Source organism: Spea bombifrons, chromosome 1 (genome assembly GCF_027358695.1).
Source record: "Spea bombifrons isolate aSpeBom1 chromosome 1, aSpeBom1.2.pri, whole genome shotgun sequence".
NCBI classification, from domain to species: domain Eukaryota; kingdom Metazoa; phylum Chordata; class Amphibia; order Anura; family Pelobatidae; genus Spea; species Spea bombifrons.
In genome coordinates, this window is record NC_071087.1 from 148,816,288 (window position 1) to 148,836,252 (window position 19,965).

The following is a 19,965-nucleotide window of genomic DNA, read 5'->3' on the forward strand; positions in this document are numbered from 1 at the left end:
ACCCCTACAAAAAGGATAACCAAAAAAAATTCCAAAATAATTTAACTTAAATTCGCAAAGATGAAAACATTGACAAAAAGAAACCAGACTCTTAGTTTGTTCAAAAACTTGGATTTACTATAAAGACAAAAACACCAGAAATACATACAAATTATACTATAAAATCCATTTGTGGGTTAAAAACCTTTAATAATTAAAATATATCTTGATATATTTAAAATAACAAAGGATACATTTAAGCCAAATGTTCTTAACCCAGAGATTTCTGCAACATTTGCTTGCACAGTAAGGAGCTAAAAGATTAGCCCTCGAGCCCTGGAAATCTTAGGAATCATACAGCAAATAATAGTCTCATTGTGAAAGTGAACTTTGGTAGAAGAAGAAAAAAAAAAATCTAAAAGGACACCTGAGGTAGTCGAGACTGGAATAAACAGCAGTAGACATTATTTACAACTTAAGAAGAGTACCAAATAACGTTAAAGGACATCACAAAATAAAAAACACAATTATACAGGTATTCAGTCCAGCTTTGATCCAAAGAAATAAGATTACAACACAATATGCATAAAGAGAAAACACCACAATTGCCAGCAAGCTGAAGGAGACAAGGGTGACAGCAACATGGAAGAGAGTTTGAAGCGTAGGAATCAAGTTATAACACTGATCAGATGAGGTTCAGTTCTGTAAGGAGAAGCATTATTCATTACAAAGACCAATCTTCCAGTATGCGAAACAAGAACGCATAAGAAGCAACAATGGCAGCATGACAATAACAGTAAGACTTAAGGAAAGAAATAAAAATAAATCAGGTTTATGCCGTGGCATAATAGTCAAGTACAATACAGTTAGAGCTACCAAATTTCACATTTAGGAACAGTTTAACTCTTTGGAACTTGCTTGCCTGTCACACAATAAGGAATGCTGGATTTCATCGACTTGACGTTCACATTTAACACCTCGGTGTTAGGCATGTTTCAGGGTTATTTGCATCTTTTTATTTATTTTTTTTAGATGCAAGGAAAAAATTCCAACTTCTTAATAGTACATTTTTATTACATGCACAATAGCTTATTTTATTATCTCTTTCATCCTGAGTTTTGGAATAATCGTGTATTTTTTCAATGTGCAACAAACTAACCGGCTTCCAATGAGTTAAATACAAAACAAGCCATTTTTGATTGAAAATCTAACCGAAAGAAAAGAAAGCAATGCACCAGCTGCCTTTTAATTTAAGTTGCCATGCATAAAATAACAGGAAAACTATTTAAAAATAGAATGCTTAAAATTGAACACGAAAAGCATCACCCGCTGAATAGACGCAAGAAGCATTTAACGCGACGCTGAGTGATGCACAACAGTCCTCCCAATGTAGAAATACACTTTCAAGTAGTTTTTTTGTCTTTTTCTTTTTTTACACTTAACCCTTTGAGTGTCGGCAAGGCTGGCAACGCAATGGTTACCCTCACAGGCACCCAAAGTGCTCAATTGCATAACAGCCACATCCTACTCATAATGTACAACACAAGGAAACCCGCAGAAATCAATTTAAAAAGTACATAAAACGTGATTATGTAAAATGCGTTTGATTTGGTTTGGAACCTACAACTTAAAAAGCTACACAATAGAATAAAAAAATCCTGAATGTTCCAGAACATTAACAATTATGCCTGCTTTGTATTTTTGCAGAAGGATGCAACAGGTGAAGCAAACAAAGCCCTATCCAAATAATACAAATGACAGAAATCACAAAAATAGATGAATCCATTTTTTGAGGGGGGGGGGACCCAAATTGTTATGATGCAAGAGAAGAATGAATGCGCCAGCATCAAAGTACAGATGTGGAAAGTCAGAGCCGCCTCATAGAAACAGCTGCGGGACACAGTGTGGACAGTATTTACACATTGCAAAAACTTGATGGCCTTGTATCGGGATCTCCTGCAAAACAAGAACCAGGAGCTCAAACAGTATTCCCTCGCCCCATGACGACATCTCTTAAAGGAGGCTTCTAAACACTACTTTGCACATACATCATATACTGTGCACACATCCACAGAGAACACATGCGCCAGATGCCTCCTGACATGCACACGTTTCTGTAGGTTCTAATACACTGAATAGAATATATGTGTGTTTTTGAAGCACAATGAAGGGAAAGAATAACTTTTTCTTTCAATTTTAGGGGACTTCCAAAAGGCACAGTTTGTCAAAAATATGTGCTGTATATTTCAGCTAGAAATATAATCCTCGTCTGAAGGTTTTGAGTTGTCATGCACAGGACAGGGATGCTCTATACCGGGCCTATCACCACGGCTGATAAACAGGACACGCTGCTGCATTTCAGCAGGACCCATTGTCTCTGCAATCAGTAGCAATTATTCTTTTAAAGTCTTCTCCTTTTACAGTTTCTTCTACCACTTTATTCGAAAGACGGGGTGTTTCAGCAGCTCCCTCGAAGGAGGTCTGTCTTGCGGCTGAAGCTCCAAACACCGCAGGGTCACATCACGCAGACCAGGAGAAAGGTGCGGTGGGATTGTTGGAGCGGTTGTGGCACTTGCAATCTAAAATAATAACATTTTCAGTTATTTTTACATATATATATACAAAACACACACAAACACCTTCTTCCAAGATATCCACGTGTAAGCCTGTCACTACAAAATGCCACAACACGAACAAAAGACAATTAAAGATATATATATATATATATATATATAACTATATTTGTGTATTGTACATGTCCATTTACTAAAAAAAAAAAAAAATGAATTTGGCAAGACAAAAACTTTGTGTAATATATATATTACATACATATATACACATATACATATAGAAGCTCTTCTTTCTTCTGAGGATTTCTTCTGGTTCATGAGTACCATAAACAGTTCTCAACATCTTAGTCTATTATACAGAACTCTAAAGGTACGTATTGCCTGGCTCATTAAAACACAAGACAGGCTTGCAATTGTTTGACCAGGTTTCCTAGTTGAGCAACTGCTCCTCTCAACCCCTGTGCCAGGTTTATCAAAAGCCAAAAAATAAGGGGCAGAAAAAAAAGCCTGCTGACCTGCATGTCCTTCAGACTACCTGTGACAGTACGCCATATAAATTGTAACAGAATTGCTTACAACCGGTTGAAATAATAAACCTTTTATAACCCCATATACATCTAATATATTTAAGGACGAGACCCGCTTTGGCTCTTACCTTGAATATGAGAGCAAGGTGATTAGAGTGCTTTTCTGCATTCCACGGTGGTTTGGCACAAGACATCTCAATAATGCTGCAGCCAACACTCCACACATCACAGCTTCTTCCATACTGCTGCCCCCGAAGCACCTACAAAAGCAGAGGAAAAAATAGGAAAAGAGGCTCACTTTTACAGTTCATCCACCGTACATCCTACCACAGCTTAAGAAACCAAAAGGTAGCTGATATTCATGGGACCCGAGGTTCCACAAGTCATCTTTGATGTTTGAGGAATTGCTAAAATGGAATTGAACATTTTTTTTGTAGATCTCACATTTATTTTTGAAATGTGTAACTACTTAAGGGACTCTGCAGTCATCACAGGCACTTTAATGAGACGCCCAGCACATGCGCAGAAGGCATTCCCATTAATTTCAACAAGAGCGCTTTTCCAGTCAGTGTTCAAGAAAGGCTGTGTTCTGGTTTCTCATGAAGATATTTTGTATATTTTAGTACTGGATTCCTCATTGTGTGGGCTGTATGGGGCACTAAACTATCCCTTTAAGGTCATCCTCAGTCATTTAATCAGCAGGGGAAGAACACTAAGCACCTAAAGCCGATTTGGTCTCTGATTCTATTTCGCTATCAGACTTACCTCTGGTGCCATGAATGCAATGGTTCCCAGTAGCTGTCCCTGAAATTCCCCAGCGCCAGTGCCCTTTGATGCGAGCCGAGCTGCGGCTCCAAAATCTGCAATTCGCAGCCGCTGCCCAGTGCTGTCAATGAGTAGATTGGCGCCTAGAAAAAGAGCGAGCACTCAGCTTTAATCTTTCATTCCCGAAGCAATCAGCTTTAATAAACTTTACCAGGTTATTTTAAAGTCTAGGCAAGCAGTGTGATTCCCATGAACTAGGACTTGTGGTTAAGCATTGTCTAACAAACAGCTGGGAAAAGTCCTGTCTGGCTTTGTATAGAGGATGCCCAAGAAAACAAACACCACCAAAGTCTGGCTCTGGTTTCATTTGTTTGTACGGGCAAAGTAATCAAACACGCACGCTTCACGTGTGAAAAGATAATCAAAAATTAACAGCGCATTGCAGGAGTCCTAAACTGTTCTATGTACAGAATATAGGACCCGCACCTGGAAAAAAGAAAAAGAAAACTATGCTTTCCCCATTACCAGGCTCAAGCTAGTTGTCAAACATCACAGGGTCATGATTTAACCCCTTTGTGACAGAGATTTTTCACCCTAAGCCATCCGAGCTTTTTTCTGTTTTTTTGCATATTCTGCCACTTTTACTTAGAATTTCCTCTACAAATTTATGTCCAGCTTCTGAATAGAATCTCACATGCACGTTTTAAATTTCATAGCAAAATGCTCCCTCACAGAAAACATTTTTATCAACTTTTAAATTATCTCTGTAATAATTTATGTTGATTAATAAGCCTTTAAAGACTTTCAGGATCTATTTTGCAACTTGATGGTACCCCTTATGATGCCATGGGTACCACTACAGCCTGTTTAACATTCATTTTTAACTAATTTTTTTAAAATATTATTGAAGAGAAACAGCTTCTCACTCTTTTCACTTTGATCCCTACTGCTGCTGATCACAGGGCGATCAGTAAGCAGGGCTCCATTGCCTGCGCTGTTGAGCCCAAGACTGACACTGCCAGCAGAGAATGCACCAACTTTCAGGTAATTTTTTTTCTTATTCCTGAGGGATTGGTCAGCAGGAAAGCTAGCAATACTAGCTGTTGCTGACATGGCAGACCCCAGGCTGTCAAAAGACACTCCGATCCCCATTTCCTGCCGGTGTGAAACCCATATGACATACTATCACGTCCTCTGTCATCTAGGGTCTGTATTATAGGATGTAATAGTCTTAAGGTTGCAAAGTGGTTAAGGGTGCTTTTCTTCATTATTTGCGTTGTATCAGTGAATCTTACAAGAGATTATGATCATCATTATTATCTGTCAGCCTGCTAATGATCCAGAACATCAATGACAGAAAGGTTGAACAACAAGAATTTTCTTAAGATTCTTGGCAAAAATCTAGTCAGTTGTGGCAGGACCTGAAACAAGCAGTTTATTCACAAAAGCGCATACAAGAACAGAAAGCAACTTAATAGCATGTCCCACTAGGATGTGTCAAGCTTTAGTCCATAGTGGCATTTGAAAGGAAAAATCTCCAGAAATATCGGGTCCAGAACTCAAATGCAAGGCAAACGCCCTCAGCACAAGGGAACCAACAACCACAGAGGTTCTATATGGCAGGCTATTAAGTTGAGTTTTCAGTTGAGTTGTTCTCAATCTCTTCTTGTGCGCAATGTCTCCCCTTTGAGATCTTTTGGGGCTTACTCTAACTATACAGTCAAGTCCAAACATAGACCTACTTATGCCTAGACTGATACCAATCACACTCTAACAACAATGCAATATTGAACAGATGTGCAGAGAAATATGAATTTAGGATCTGGAAAAACATGTGTCCCTGAAAAATCTACGCGCTCACAAATTACTAATGTGCTTTTTTTTTTTTTTTACACAATGCATGTATTATAGTAGGACTCCCTGCGTCCCCCAAATGTTAAGATAAAAAAAAAGAGGTAGTACAAATAGACATGGTTGTGTGTGTGTGGTCAATTAAATTGCCTCCAAGAAGGGGATCACTTTGAGAAACTATAGGGCACTATTACACACAGCCTGGCGATTCATACCTTTTATGTCTCTGTGAATGATCTGGTTCTCGTGCAGGTATGATAGGCCACGCAGGAGCTGCTCAGTGTAGTTAATGATTACAGTTTCCTTAAATGCTCCATATTTACTCAGCAGGTGGGCAACAGAACCACCTGGAGGAAAGATGTGGTGCCAATTAATTCTCAGAAAATAATCATTACTTCCTCACTTTATTCCATAATGCAGATGGCTCTTACCTGCCATCCATTCAATGAACAGGTTGTAGTTGCTCTTTTCACATGTAGCACCTAACATTCTAATAATATTAGGGTGAGATAGGTGGTTCATCATCCTTATTTCTTCTCTGAGAGCCTCAACTACCTCTCCTTGCTCGGCTGAAGTATTCCGCACGTAGGTTACCTATCAAACATGGACATTCAAAAAACAGTTAAAAATCCACTTTTATGGCAAATTTAGTGGAACATTTTCATTTAGGGTACATTTATCTACACATAGGATTAGAAGCCTTTCCCATTTGGCAACTGCCTAACAGAAGGGAACGTCCACTGCAAATGCCTAAGCCATTGTGTACCGCCAAATGGGCTCGGCAAACGAATACATTACTTTAGTTGCTTACTGGAAAGTAAATTGAAGGCTAGGCATTATACACATTATAGCCTATACACAATAATACACAAAAGAAAAGGTAGGGTAGTAAAGCTGGATAGTGAAAAGTATTTACTCCACTGAATGACTGTTTCTTTATACGCAAAAAAAGCTAAATCAAAAGTCACCTGTTTAACGGCCATTAATGTTCCAGTTCCGACATCCTGAGCTTGATAGCAGGAAGAAAAAGCCCCTAAGCCGATCTGCTGGCCTTTTAGCCACTCCACCTCCTCCCTGTAATGATGTTTTGCTTTGGTATGTCCAGGCAGGGTCTCCGGAGTCTGTCAAAAAACATTAAAAACATTACAAGTTCAAAAGAAATGAAAAAGATAAGCTTTAAGTGAAAATATAAAAAGTAAAAAATAAACCTTCCAGCTGGTATGTGGACCATAATGAAGTCTTAGTTAGCAAAGTTTCTGCATGAAGTATTCTAAAATACATAGCACTTTAGTGACATGGATGTTTCTCTCCATAATTTTGGTTTACAGAAGAAGCATTATTATTCCCATGACTATACCAACTACAGCTATTTAATGACTATTAAAATTCCATTAAAATTAAGACTGCTTATTTGAACTTATGAGATGAAATATTTGATTTAAACTCATTGATTAGTGAATAAACTAGGAACGGTTTGCAGGTTAAAAATGATCAAGAAAGAATAGATACCTCGGAGGAGAGAAAACAGGGATGCATACAACGAAAGTACAAGTAAATTTCAAAGGAGGAGAAATCATTCTAAACGTAGAGCGTCAGAGGCTTCCATGTGAAATACTTAAGTTTTACTTCACCAAGGGGGTGGTAGATAAGTAGAACAGCTGTTAATACAGTGAGGGGATTTAAACACGCATGAAAAAGAAATGGGAAGATAAGATGGGCCACATTATTCTTATCAGCAAACTCCTGAGTTGCAAAAAGAGACATGAAAATAATGCTTCATGGTCACATCCAGACCGTGTCAACCCCCACCTACTATAACTCTATACTACAAGGGGTAGTAAGATCAAAATAAGAAGAATTAGCTTTCCAAGGTTATTCTTATAAATTTGTTCAAATGTAATACATTTACTATATCCTAACACACCGGCTCTGATAGATGTACGTTAAAAAGTATCAAGAAAATGCAAACTTACATCCTGCTGAATTATAATAATGTCCTCCCCATTTTGAACCTGCAGCTGGGGTATAACTGGCAAGGCATCCTGGGAGGCGGACATTGCCAAAACAACGGCTAGAGCTTCTTCTTCCTCCGCTTCCATTTTCTCCTTGCATTTCTGATTATGGCTAACATCATCTTTGTAAGTGTTATCAACCTCTGCTTTCTCAGTAGAAAGTACAGCAACTTCAGACTTGAAGGTGACGGTGCTATCACATGCTGAATTTGAAGCCTCCAGAAGGTCCTCCATGCTAGAATTGAGCTCTGTGTTGGCGTCCAGTCTGCACTTTTCCTCCACAGGTGTGAACACCGTGTCATCACTTGGTATAACTGCATTCATGTTATTACCGCAGTTTTCACAGTGTGAAACATTCAAGTCAAGAGTCATATGGGCTTTTGGAGTTTCTCCTGTTTTCCCCATGTTGTCACCGATTGTTGGTCGAGATGGCTTTGGCCGGTGTATTTGATGAGATGGTAATGGTCTTGCTTGAGTGAAAACAGGAGAAAGTTTATCGGGCTCCTTACTTCCTGAATAGTGCTTTTGTATTTGAAGTGAAAACTTCCTCTGCGTTTGGGGGGAAGCAGAAGACAATTTAGAGGGTGTAAAAGCCTGAGGTTTAGGTTTTGTGGCGTCTGTGCCAGGACCAGCTGGCACAGAAGGAGTAGAAGTGGGAGAAGGCAAAGTTTGGAAAAGGGAATGGGGGTGAGCGGAAGACTGAGAGTTCAAGCACTGACTCGGTGGTCTACGTTTTGTTTGAACAGCAGGCTTTGGTTGCTCATTTGTTACAGAGGACAAACTTAGTCCTAAGGACATGACTTCCAGTTCATCGCGTAAATCCTCCGGGCTGGAATCAGATTTTGAGTCACAACGATCTCTGCCCACTTTCCTTGATAGCTGCATAGTATTTTCGGGGGAATTATTTTGTGAGATTACTGGGGAGTTGGCAGGGGCAGAAGGCTGCACAAATGCTTCTCTGCGGTGTTCAAAGGCCTGAGCATCTTCAAGACCCTGTTGGATAACATCGACAATGTCCATCTCTTCAGCGATCGCCATTAGACGTCTCCGCATGCGGATGTAATGTGTTGAACTGGTTGCACTTAACATATCCAGCAATTTGACGTACACATGAGGAACTCTTGCAACCATTCTCGCTGCACTTAAGAACACCCTGCGTGACAGCTTCCCCACCATCGAATGTGAATTGTCAATAGATTGCAAGGCAAAATTTAACAAGGACAGCAGGTTCTTATACCTGTGAAGTGAGAGGGGACAATAATGAACATACATTCTTAAAGTGGTTCGTTATCACAATATCATTCATTTAACAGGAATGTACAATGTTCGCGGCATCTTTACGTAAATCCAATGTCATATTCTTCCATCGCGTTTTCCCCAATACCTTTCCACTGCTGCATCAGCCTGCAAAACCTCTCCGCTGATAATGTGAGGATAAAACTCAGCAGGAAACTCCAGAAGAAGTCTGTCAATTAGACACAGACGGCCGAGAAGGGCCTGCCAGTTGGTAGCTTCTGTTTGGGTGGCGAGAATACAGTTTAGGACATAGTCAACGCCACCAATTCCAATGGAACCTGACAGGGAAAAAAAGAAGAGAAAAACCCAAACATATACATATTGCTTATACATGCTTCATAAAAACGTTGTTAACCAAGATAAACATTTCCCATATATTTTATATATATATATATATAATAGTTTATGGATCATTAGTCATGGGTCAATAACACTAATCAAGAATAATACTGTAATATAATAATGTTAACATACTGCTGTTTAAATGCAAGATTTGAAGCGTGAATAGGTGTGAAAGTGAAAAAGTAATCCTACATCCTGCAGTTAACATGCTATAGGTTTATGAAATGTCAGATATATAAGATTAAAACGTAAAAATAACAGTCTACGGCTCAAGTTTCATAGGACAATGTGTTCTTTAAGATTGTGTACCTTTAATTAATTAGAATGGACACACTTGTCTGTGTGTAATATAAACAAGTCACAAGGCAATATATATTTATGCAAAATATATGCCTGGGTGAGTATGTCTTATAATTAGTTCTACCCATTTCTCCAGTTTTTCTTTTGTTAGCGATTTGGTTTATTTTGAGACGCACAAAACCATCAAGAAATAAAAAAAAAGCAATAATTTACCAGATTTGAGTATTTCTCTTCCGACCGCCAACTCTCCAGCTTGCCCTTTGCATAGCTCCAACAACGTTGACACTGAAAGTTGGCTTGTCCGGCTGCAGGGGTCAGACAAGATTTAATGGTCATCTGTCTTCATTCAAAAGCACAGATCCTATCTAAAGTCAATTAACTAAACCTACATGTAACTATTGCTTGTTTTCTAGTATGTGTACATTTTTTTTGGGAGATACTTGAAAGTATAAGTATTTTTCTTTACTGGTAAATGGGCAGGATGGATAGAATGGTTGTTATCTGCAGTCAAATTCTCTGTAAATGACGGGGGAACATCCATAACCATTAACTTTCTGCCCTGAATTCCTGTGCTTCCCCGCACCTCACCATAATAAAGGCTGCTTTAATTAAGACAATATTTTTGACAGTATTCATCCTTTGCATACTGCTGTACCTGTTGGCATCTGCACACTTGACCAAGATGGTTTCCACCACAGGGTTGAGAAGTCGTTGCAGTTTTTTTCTTTCCGCTGGCGTATGGCAGGGAGTATACACCAACATGGCTCGTAGGGTTTTCTAGAAAAGAGTGGACAAAGTTACTACTGGCCGAAGCTCATGAGTCTATGTTTAGCTTTAATCACAGGGAAGCTGGTACAAAGAAACGAGATATGAAAGTAAAGCGCTGATACTTACTAAAGCAGCGACATACACTTTGTAGACGGGGTCAGCGCACACCATAGACAGTACGCTGCAGCATGCTTCCACCACAACATCCCCTGAGATACTGGATTGAGATGAGCCACTAGCAGCCTGTGGGGCACTAGGGGTACCCCCACTGCCTGAATTTCCAGTGCTTTCACCATTTGCTAAGAGAAGGGCTCCGCTGACATCATGTGAAAGACGGCGCAAGGCCATTTCTCTAATATTCCAGTTGCGAGAAAACAAACAGCCCACCAACTCCATGCCGAACACCTGAAAAACAAAAACAATATTGATGTTATTTGGTATAAATTACTATAGGATGCATGTGCATCCCTAGCTCTATATGATATATACACAGTCTAGTAGCAGTAGATACATCTAAGTAAGTAGAAATTTGGGTATTGAAGAACTACTGCCCACGAGCTGCCTAACATAACCCGACCACACTATCCCTATTTCTGAAAAGGCAGGACATTAGATGGTAAACAAAGACTACAAACAGTAAACTGAGCCCAAGCGAATCCCTCAAGATTTTACACGTAGCCAAGATACCTGAATCCATGGCTCAGCCATGCTCTTGTAGGCAGAGGGAATTTGCTGGACTCCATAATGTGTCAGGTTTAAGTTGGAGTCCTGTGACCTTCTTTGGGACCCAGCTGTAGACGGTTGTTGTAGAGATGGTTGCTGAACAGCACGATGGACGGGAGGAGAATCCACAGGACCAGGTAACTCATGGCTACAAAATACAAAAAACACAAACTGTATTAAAAAGAGGCAGTCTGGAACTTTTATTTTCCTTCTTCAATCAGTGATGCACTCAAGCCTCCGGAGCAGGTAACTTTGGGAGATGGGGTTTGTTGATGGGCATTGCACCATGTTTCACACCAAAAAGTAAGATACAGGGAGCTTATTGGTTAGCCTAATATTTCAGTAAAGTTTTTTAAAGAAGTCGTAGGTAAGGTAGGTGAGATGGGTACTTAAAATGTACTTTTATTCTACACAATGAAGCATGGATATAATGTTAAGTCTTGCTTCTGAACTTACAAACAAGATGCCCCACATAAAGATCTCTCATTATACCTACCTGTGGAAATCCTGTGACCTCCACTTTGAACGACAAAGCGGACAAATCAGGGGCTCCCTGTTTCTTCTGCACTCCTCAGCCCCTGCAATATAGAGACATTTAAATACATACAGCAGCCTCAGCGAGCAGCACAGAGTACACCAACTGCCTTTAGCAACATCTACTTGATAGTTCTAATACAAGAAAATGATAAAACTGAGCACGCTCAACACCCAAACACAGACCAGTAAACTTTAATGAAGGCAATGCAAGATGCTAAAGACTTGAAACAGAGCTCCAGCTGCTCCTTGGGGTGAAGAGTCTTGCACTAGTGTTATGTTAACAGACCGTCCACCATTATCCATGGAAAATCTAAAAGTTTACTATAATTACAAGTTACATTTACCTTTAAATAAATATATCTGCTGAATTTGACATGTCACCCCCTGACTTTTAAAGCTACTGCTGCAGATGTTTAGTAGATCAGAGAATTCACGTCTTGTAATTAGTGCTGGTTAGAGCTCTCTGTATACGTTATGTAAACTCATCAACGCAGCACAGATGTCGGCGAGCGATTGCAAAAGACATTGACCTAGATATCCCGATGCTAACAAAAGCAGATCCAGCAATATACCGACATTATCCTATTTGTGCGTCCAATTTGTACTTCAACTGCAAATTCTCTACATAGGGCAGGACAACGGTTCCTCAGCCACTGTTACATGAGCCACTTTTGAGCAGATCACCTATATTGATGAGAGCGGTCAACCAAAATACAGCTGGCCGAGCCGTGCTTGTAAATCTGAGAAGGCGATATGTACCGGCATATACAAGCGGCAGAGCTCATATAACACAGCGTACGGAAACAAAGTCCTTATCTTCATGGCTCAGTACCTTAGTTTTGTATTTTGTTTTTAAATCATCCCCATGTTGACATAGAAGGTATTTTATTTTGACTGCTATATTCTATATACTGAGTGTAAGGATGCTGAATCTGTGAATTTTATAAGTTATTTTATAGCCATGTCCACTTGGAGGCAGCATTGCAACAAAATACAACATTTCTAAAAATCTGAACGTCTGCAACAGATGTTGCATTGCATTTGAGATTAAAAAAAAGGTATTCAATTGTAAACGATCAACAAGCCTATTGAAGCTTGCGTTTTATTATATTTCTACACTTTTTAAAGTGTATATAGTTGTGCAATGGTTATTATTTATCATTTTAAGTGTTTTAATCATCGTTTTAGCTGTAGGTAAGGTTTTATTCACCAACGAGGAAGTTGGCAGGAGATTTGAAGTTTGTTCTCCCTCGCTTCATTTTACATGATAAAGGGCCAATCCCAACGAGCGTCTGCTCAGAAGCCGTTCTGTACAAAGCAAATATCAAATATGAAAGTTCCTTGGAGACACCTACTGAACACACCATGCAGGAGACGCTCAGTGATTTTTGAACAGAAATTTATAAAAGTTTAGATAATTTAGAGAGTTGCAACCATAAATCTCCTGTCAACGCCTGCTTTAGTAAATAAATACCAAAACAATGTTCACTGAATGTAAAAAGCTGTCACATTACCCAGGGCTTTATCCCCCAGTAATATTTTGAAATTACCCCCAATTCACACAGAGGCGAAAGCTCTAATTATGCTCACTGGGTCTCGCATAGCAGTGAAAAAGTCCCCTAGGTGCCGGTAGTAACGCAAAGTAAAAACCTGACATCTACGCGATTATTAGATGACCGTGGCCGTGAATGTCATGCAGTATGGCGGCGGGTGACGTACAAATTGACATGCAGTGATGGTGCAGCTTGTTTCGGCAGCCTTCTTCACATACTATCAGGCTTTCCTCATCCAGCATGCCCAGCAAACAGATGGGGCACATCTGCTCCTCTTCATCCTTCAAGCTGCCAAATAAGAAGAAATGCACAAAAACTATCAGTTTCATGTACTTTGGATATATTAGGTGTACTTAACTAATTCAGTGCCAGATGGTTTAAAATAGTCAAGTGGAATATCACTCCATTACAAGGAATAGAAAGTGTCACAACAGTGCTGGTGATCTGGTTAGTTTTATAGGTATTACCAAGACTTTGTCTTTCCAGTGGAGTTGCCGCACTCAACTTAAGTTTGGCAGGATGAGAACATTTAAACTCCCTAAAAATCACAAAGCAGCAGAGCTTCTTCTGCATGGAGCCAAGTCTGACTTATTTAAAGAGTTTGAGGCTACTTCACACAAATTTTCCAGCGCTGTATTACGTAGGAACTGGCCCATAATACTGCATACATGTCAGGAATATTGAATGTTATCATATATATATATATACGTACATATACACACACACACAACACGCAATATTTGGGAACAAAAATACGTCTATTATTCTTGTTTCTGTCGTACTGAACTAGTTTGTGTCCAGGTCTAGGTTCAGAGAACAAACATCCTAAATAAGGCTGATACTTTATTATATGGAATCCCTGACATCTATTCTTGTTATAATACCGGTAGATTTGCCTTAAAAGGAACTTGTAGTCCCTACAGCGGTATTTTTATTTTTTAAACACACGTCAGAGCTCATTTTATAGCTTGCATATTGGAGGACGCATCTCAGCTGCATTTACTGAACCCAGGTAAAACCAGCATGGCTACAAAGGGCCTTCTCCGGACTATGTGCAACAAGGGCATCTAACACGCAAATAGGGCTGAAGTGCTCCTTTAAAAAGAATGATGGTCATTAGTGTTATCAGTCACGCTTCCAAGAGAGCTACATGTCTCATGCAAAATTATGAAAACCACAATTACTTAATATATTCAATTATACATAAAATTCTTAACAGACGTCAAACTAATAAAAACAATGCAATCAAATGGCATACAATACAACTGGCTAATAAATCTTAATTTTCACTTAAATAAAACAACTGTAGGCTCCTCAGATGAAAACTGATAAAAGGCATTCCGCATTCATAACAGTGCGCATGGACAAAAAATCTAAAAGGTTTAATAGCACTGGAATTCACTCACATTTGTAAGCTCACACGCTCCCAACATTTCCTTTCCTAGCAGCCCATTCAGGGCTAAACTCAGTCACCAAAGATGCGTGCCAATGGTACGCTAGCCTTCTGGACCAGCAAATGTGACAATTGACAAAAAGGGACATGCAGTACTGCCTAATGTATAATGTTCTGAAAGCAACAGTTAACCTACTGGTTAACTAGTTTCCATTACTCCTTTGTACCGTATCTGATAACTCTTCTATAATAATTTTATATAGCGTGTCATCAAAAATAGCAAAGATGGATTGGCCTAAAACCGTTAAATCCGAGCTGCAAGACGTTACAGCTGCTAGCATGTTTATGGTCATCCTCAACTTTCACCTTATGTCTAGAAGATTGTAATCTCTCAAGCGCAGGCCCCCTATAATTCTGTACCATCACATCTTATTTGTGTTCAATTTATTGTTAATTTTGTATATTGTTTGATTTTATAATGCATGAGGGTCTCTACATTATTATTAGTTTCTGTGTCAATAATGAAAATAAAGGAGACAAACTCTGAAATCTTAGCACCAATTCCTAGGTACAAACCTGGCATCTGAACTAGATGTTGAGGTGGTAGATGATGACAATGTATGAGAATTTGACATGCGTGACACAAACTTCTGGATGGTGTTACGTGATGGAGCTTTGATCCTTGAGCTACGTCTACTGTGATATTTCTGGAACAAACTCTCAACCTAACAGAAGAAAACAGCAGGTGTGAAATCTCATACGTTTACAGAAAAACACAGCTCAACGCTAAGCCACCCAAACTAGAGTCCTGATCATCACAACAGCGACATGAATCGTATCAGAAGGATGCGAGTACAGCTGTCCAAAATGAAAAATAAATAAAACTAGGTACCCTGAAAATGTTGATTAGATCCTGAATACGGGCTAGATTTATAAACGCTAATGTTTAATGTACAGCGTGTTTTAATTTGAGAACACCAACTGAACACTAGCCTACCGGAGGGCAAATATCTGCGTTGTCAGTTGAGCCTCTCTTCCGAAAGCCCAAAATGTCCCTTTATATTTTCAATATTTGACCAAACACAGTTAATGATGTACCTCAAAATTCTTTAGCGCTTTCCGCCAGAGCATGGTGTCTGAAGGTTCCAGCTGAAACACTCGCAGCATGACAAACAGGAGATGGATACAGAAAGAGCCTCTGCCACAGCTGCACGTCTGCAAGAGACAGACTTTTAGTTTGGGGAAAACATTAGCGGTAGACTTATCGGTGTGATCTTTGGGTTAGAAAGACAGAGTTTGAAGGCTGTAACATGCTGGCGACTACATTATTAAGTGTTAGATGTTACATTCCAGGATCGAGTTATGTGTTAAAAGCATCCTTACCTGAGGTCCAATGAACACTCTGTACTTATTATCAGGACTGTCGCCACCAATTAAGAAAGAATTGGGTCCAATCTGCTGCAGCAAGTAGAGTCGGGCTCGCATTACTTTGTTGACTCTGCGGCTGGTCTCCTCGGGACTGTAAGGTGAAAAGCCATCAGGAGAGGGCGCTCTTCGGGGCGGTGTAACACGTCCACTCTGAAACTACAAACAAAAGAGCTCTTATTCTACTAGTAGAAGTATAATAATAGGAAAGTGTGAATAATGGGCTGTGTGGTATATTTACAGACAATAAATAATAAGCACTTCGTAGTAAAAGGTGGATCTTATAATAAAACATGTAACATGTAACATGCCACATTATCAGTTAGGAGGCCTGCTAGCACTTACTATGTAATAAACATGGAGCAGAACATACAGATAATGTGAATGGCTTTCAATCTCTTAAACGGAATTATAAAGTAATTTTACAGATTGGAACTCACAGGGATGGGAGATATTCCTCTCCGCCGTACTCCTGGAGAATCTGGCTTCGTTGATTTGGATGAGCTTGACGAGCTACTAGGAGAAGGGCTACGCCTCCCTTTTTGTAAGTGGGTCAACCCGTTCAGAGACCGGTCACCGCTGGAGTCCGTTTTGGAGGAGTCCGATCCATCAGCTTTCACGGGAATTGGTTTAACAATCTACAACATAAAAGAAAAACAATAAGCAGGTTAAAAGGTGCTATATAGTCATATAATTAATATATTTAACCTGGCGTGTGCTAAAATGAATGTATTTGTCTGAATTTGGGGGAGGACAAAGGTTCATTAACTTATTTAGTGCGACTCCTTCAGGAGATCCATAACATTGCAAACGTCTATGTAAATGTGTGGTCTCTGCACTGGTATTTTGACTTTTTATGTTCTTGACATTGTCGTGATCTTCTTTGCATCACAAAATCAACATGACTGAAACTCAATAGTCCTTCCCAAAATTAACCCAACTGAGTGATAGACCACGTCTCAATTAAGAGTCCCCATTAAATACTTTTTTTTTATTATTATTTATTTTTTTACTTGGGGCCAACTGGCAGATTTAGCTACGGACGTCCCATGTAAAAATGATACCATTGCACACTAGAACACACGTACAGCGTATATTACTGCTGTTTTGTATGTGAAACAATATAACGTTTTCATGTTAGCCTAGGCTGACCTAAGAGGGCAGTGTGACTCCATAAAACGACAGCGCGACCAGGCTTACCACAGGGCCGCGTTTGTTCTTCCTCTCCAACCATTCGTGCTTCCAGGCTGGCATACACGTCGCCTTGAGTTTCTCCCTGATCATGCGCTCCTCTGGGCGGTCATCCATTTTCTGTAAGCCCCTGAGTGTTTCTTTATTCTCCATGTCACGGCTGCAGGAAAGACATAAAGCGCAGATCAAATCATTAGCGAGGTTGCTGGGCAGGGTGCGCGGTGGCACGATTTCCAGCCTGTCCACCGTGCTTCTCTGCTCTCGTATTACAACTACTGGAAGATTAATTCCGACTGGCCGGAGCAAGGCACGTAAGCAGCGCTCTGAAAATATTTGCTGGTTTGCTTTTTAGAGCAGAAGTGCCCGAGGACATTTTGGACATCCGAGAGCAGGATATAAAAAGTACAAATAAAATCAATAACCTTTCAAGAATATAAAAGAACACAGCTAATGTATTATGTTTCAGCACCGGAGAATCATCATGATAGAAGCTACAAAACATAAATAAAAAAAATAATTATGACATTATTAATTATAAGGACATTATTCTAACAGCCACAAGTAGCTGGTGTGTAGTTTCATCATATGTGTAAACATTATACACACACTGCATACAATTAAATTAGAGAATACACTACCCATCAGATTACATTCATACCATAAACTATTTCAGCAATAATGTGCTTTTCACCCTTTTAAGATGAATATCATGGCAGAAACACATGCTTCTAACCCTAAAACAGCCACAAGAACCTGGATTGAAAACGTTCATCAGATACATTCTAAGTACAGAAGTATAGCATTGTCTTAACCCTTTGTAGCACACATAAAACAACTCAGGTGACAAGTTTAAAGAGACAATCCAGTGTCTTAATGCAGCCCCGTCAATGACGAATGCATATTCTAAGTTAATATCAGTTTTCGGTTGCTTAAATCAGCAGTCTCTGGTAGAAAAGTGCTCCCATTGATATTGATGGAAGCATGTTCTGGAGACATAACATCCATAGAGATGGAGAAAAGGCAAATGCATGGGTGGCCAAATACCGACAAATGTCTATGCATTTACAAGAGGGAAAGGAGCGTTAATCCAAAGATGGCACTCCGCTGTCATATGTATTAAACTATACGGGAAAACACAAGCGCGTGGGTACATCAAAAAGTCAAGTCTTGATAATGAACCATGTAGTTACGAGTATTAGTCCACTAACATAACTGCAAAGTAGCAGAACGTTGCAGAATCTTGTAATACCTTTTATTGGACTAACCGTATTTTTGTAATAAGCCATGTTAAGAGGAGGAAAAAAATAAATAAAAAAAAACGCAGAGAATTGTGTTTCTCTTGGAAAGAATATCAATTCAACTTGGCAATGCGACTACAACACTACAGATCCCCTTCAGAAAATAACCTCTGTGCAGACACAAGAGCCTGTACAAGGAGCACCAAAACAAAAAGCCAGATAACGTCCAGCATATGGTAGGCAGCCCCGAACACTAGCCTTCCAGCAATAGAGAGGAGGGAGGGGAGGAAAAACACCCTCGGAGAAAATCCCTTTCAATTAACTAGGTCGGGAAACTGGATAAGAGCAAGGCTTTCTGAACCCAGTGTTTGTGCTTGATCTCTGCTGACTGCTATAACTGAAGACATTAGTACTGCATGCGGGGAGAGAAAAGATCCTTTGAGATGCAAATGCCTGTAAAATAAATACTCTCGGGCTTTTATCATAAGAGTAAATACATCGAGAAAACATAAGAGGCAGGAAGGTATAAAACCGATGTACGTGGATTACCCCAACGTCTCACAGATTACATTTTAAGTAGACTAATACCCAGCGCTCACACGTTTTGTTCACAATTGCAATTGACCTGGAAAATGTTTTGTCTGCACACAACGATCAGAGTATACGAAACAAATTTCTATACACGCATGGGATCGGCACACGACCCCGGAATCTAAGACAAGAACAGAAACCGATTAATGATGTGGTCTCTAATCCATGGGGCAGACCAGAGGGGCGGAATGGTTCTTATCTGCCGTCAAATTCTGTATTTATATACCTCTCTCTCTATATATATTATCCTGGATAAATACATCACCGGGCTGAACCCTTTATATTGGGCTTTCAGGGTCAATGAAAACAAATTCTCTAAACTTCGTATACCATAAAAGCCATTATGTGACTATCCAGATATAGCCCTTCCCTCGACGTCTTTAGACGCCTCGCATATAAGTCTGTAACACGTGTGTACTAGTCGTGCCGCGGTTACAATGCTTCCCAAACACGTTTGCTTTAAAAGGAGTTTGGAAGGAGATTACGGGCGACCTGTTTGTCAGCACGACCTTTGGAAAGAAATTGAGTCATTACAATAATTTATCAGGAAGGAGTAAAGGATCTTGGAGGAAAGAAGAGAGATGTGATAAAAACATTAAATAATTAAATAGATGTAATACAGTAAAGAAGAGAAGTCTGAGAGGTCAAAGGGTAAAACTGGAGGGGTCAGAGGTTTAAATGTAAAAATGTTTGCCTTTACCGAGAAGTTGCCAGCCGCCGATTAGAAGTGATGTTTTTTTTTTTTTTTTCTGTTTTTAAAGAATGCATATTAAATAACTTTCTGATCAGTAACGATGGTCTGAATTCTGTCAGTTTCCATGGACCAAGAAGCCAATCAGAATTCAGCTTTTAGTTGAAATATTTATTTTGGTCGTTTATATTTCTCCATCACCCTCAGTTCCTG

General features: G+C 39.6%; 1 protein-coding gene across 1 annotated transcript in view; it reads right to left on the reverse strand.

The window, feature by feature from the left end:
• Positions 1-1,032: 1,032 nt before the first annotated feature.
• The window catches only part of MAP3K1 (mitogen-activated protein kinase kinase kinase 1), a 38,132-nt gene continuing 19,199 nt past the window's right edge, over positions 1,033-19,965 (reverse strand). Inside the window, exons 2-20 of the mRNA XM_053448042.1 lie at positions 17,242-17,392; positions 16,482-16,679; positions 16,000-16,200; positions 15,715-15,831; positions 15,193-15,341; positions 13,390-13,511; positions 11,630-11,711; positions 11,098-11,281; positions 10,537-10,815; positions 10,298-10,419; positions 9,856-9,947; positions 9,089-9,278; positions 7,666-8,941; positions 6,661-6,813; positions 6,124-6,286; positions 5,908-6,039; positions 3,842-3,984; positions 3,205-3,336; positions 1,033-2,558 (exon numbers count right to left, since the gene is read on the reverse strand). Of these exons, the coding sequence (XP_053304017.1) occupies positions 2,409-2,558; positions 3,205-3,336; positions 3,842-3,984; positions 5,908-6,039; positions 6,124-6,286; positions 6,661-6,813; positions 7,666-8,941; positions 9,089-9,278; positions 9,856-9,947; positions 10,298-10,419; positions 10,537-10,815; positions 11,098-11,281; positions 11,630-11,711; positions 13,390-13,511; positions 15,193-15,341; positions 15,715-15,831; positions 16,000-16,200; positions 16,482-16,679; positions 17,242-17,392 (4,036 nt within the window). The 3' untranslated portion in view covers positions 1,033-2,408. The remainder of the gene's footprint in view (positions 2,559-3,204; positions 3,337-3,841; positions 3,985-5,907; positions 6,040-6,123; positions 6,287-6,660; positions 6,814-7,665; positions 8,942-9,088; positions 9,279-9,855; positions 9,948-10,297; positions 10,420-10,536; positions 10,816-11,097; positions 11,282-11,629; positions 11,712-13,389; positions 13,512-15,192; positions 15,342-15,714; positions 15,832-15,999; positions 16,201-16,481; positions 16,680-17,241; positions 17,393-19,965) is intronic.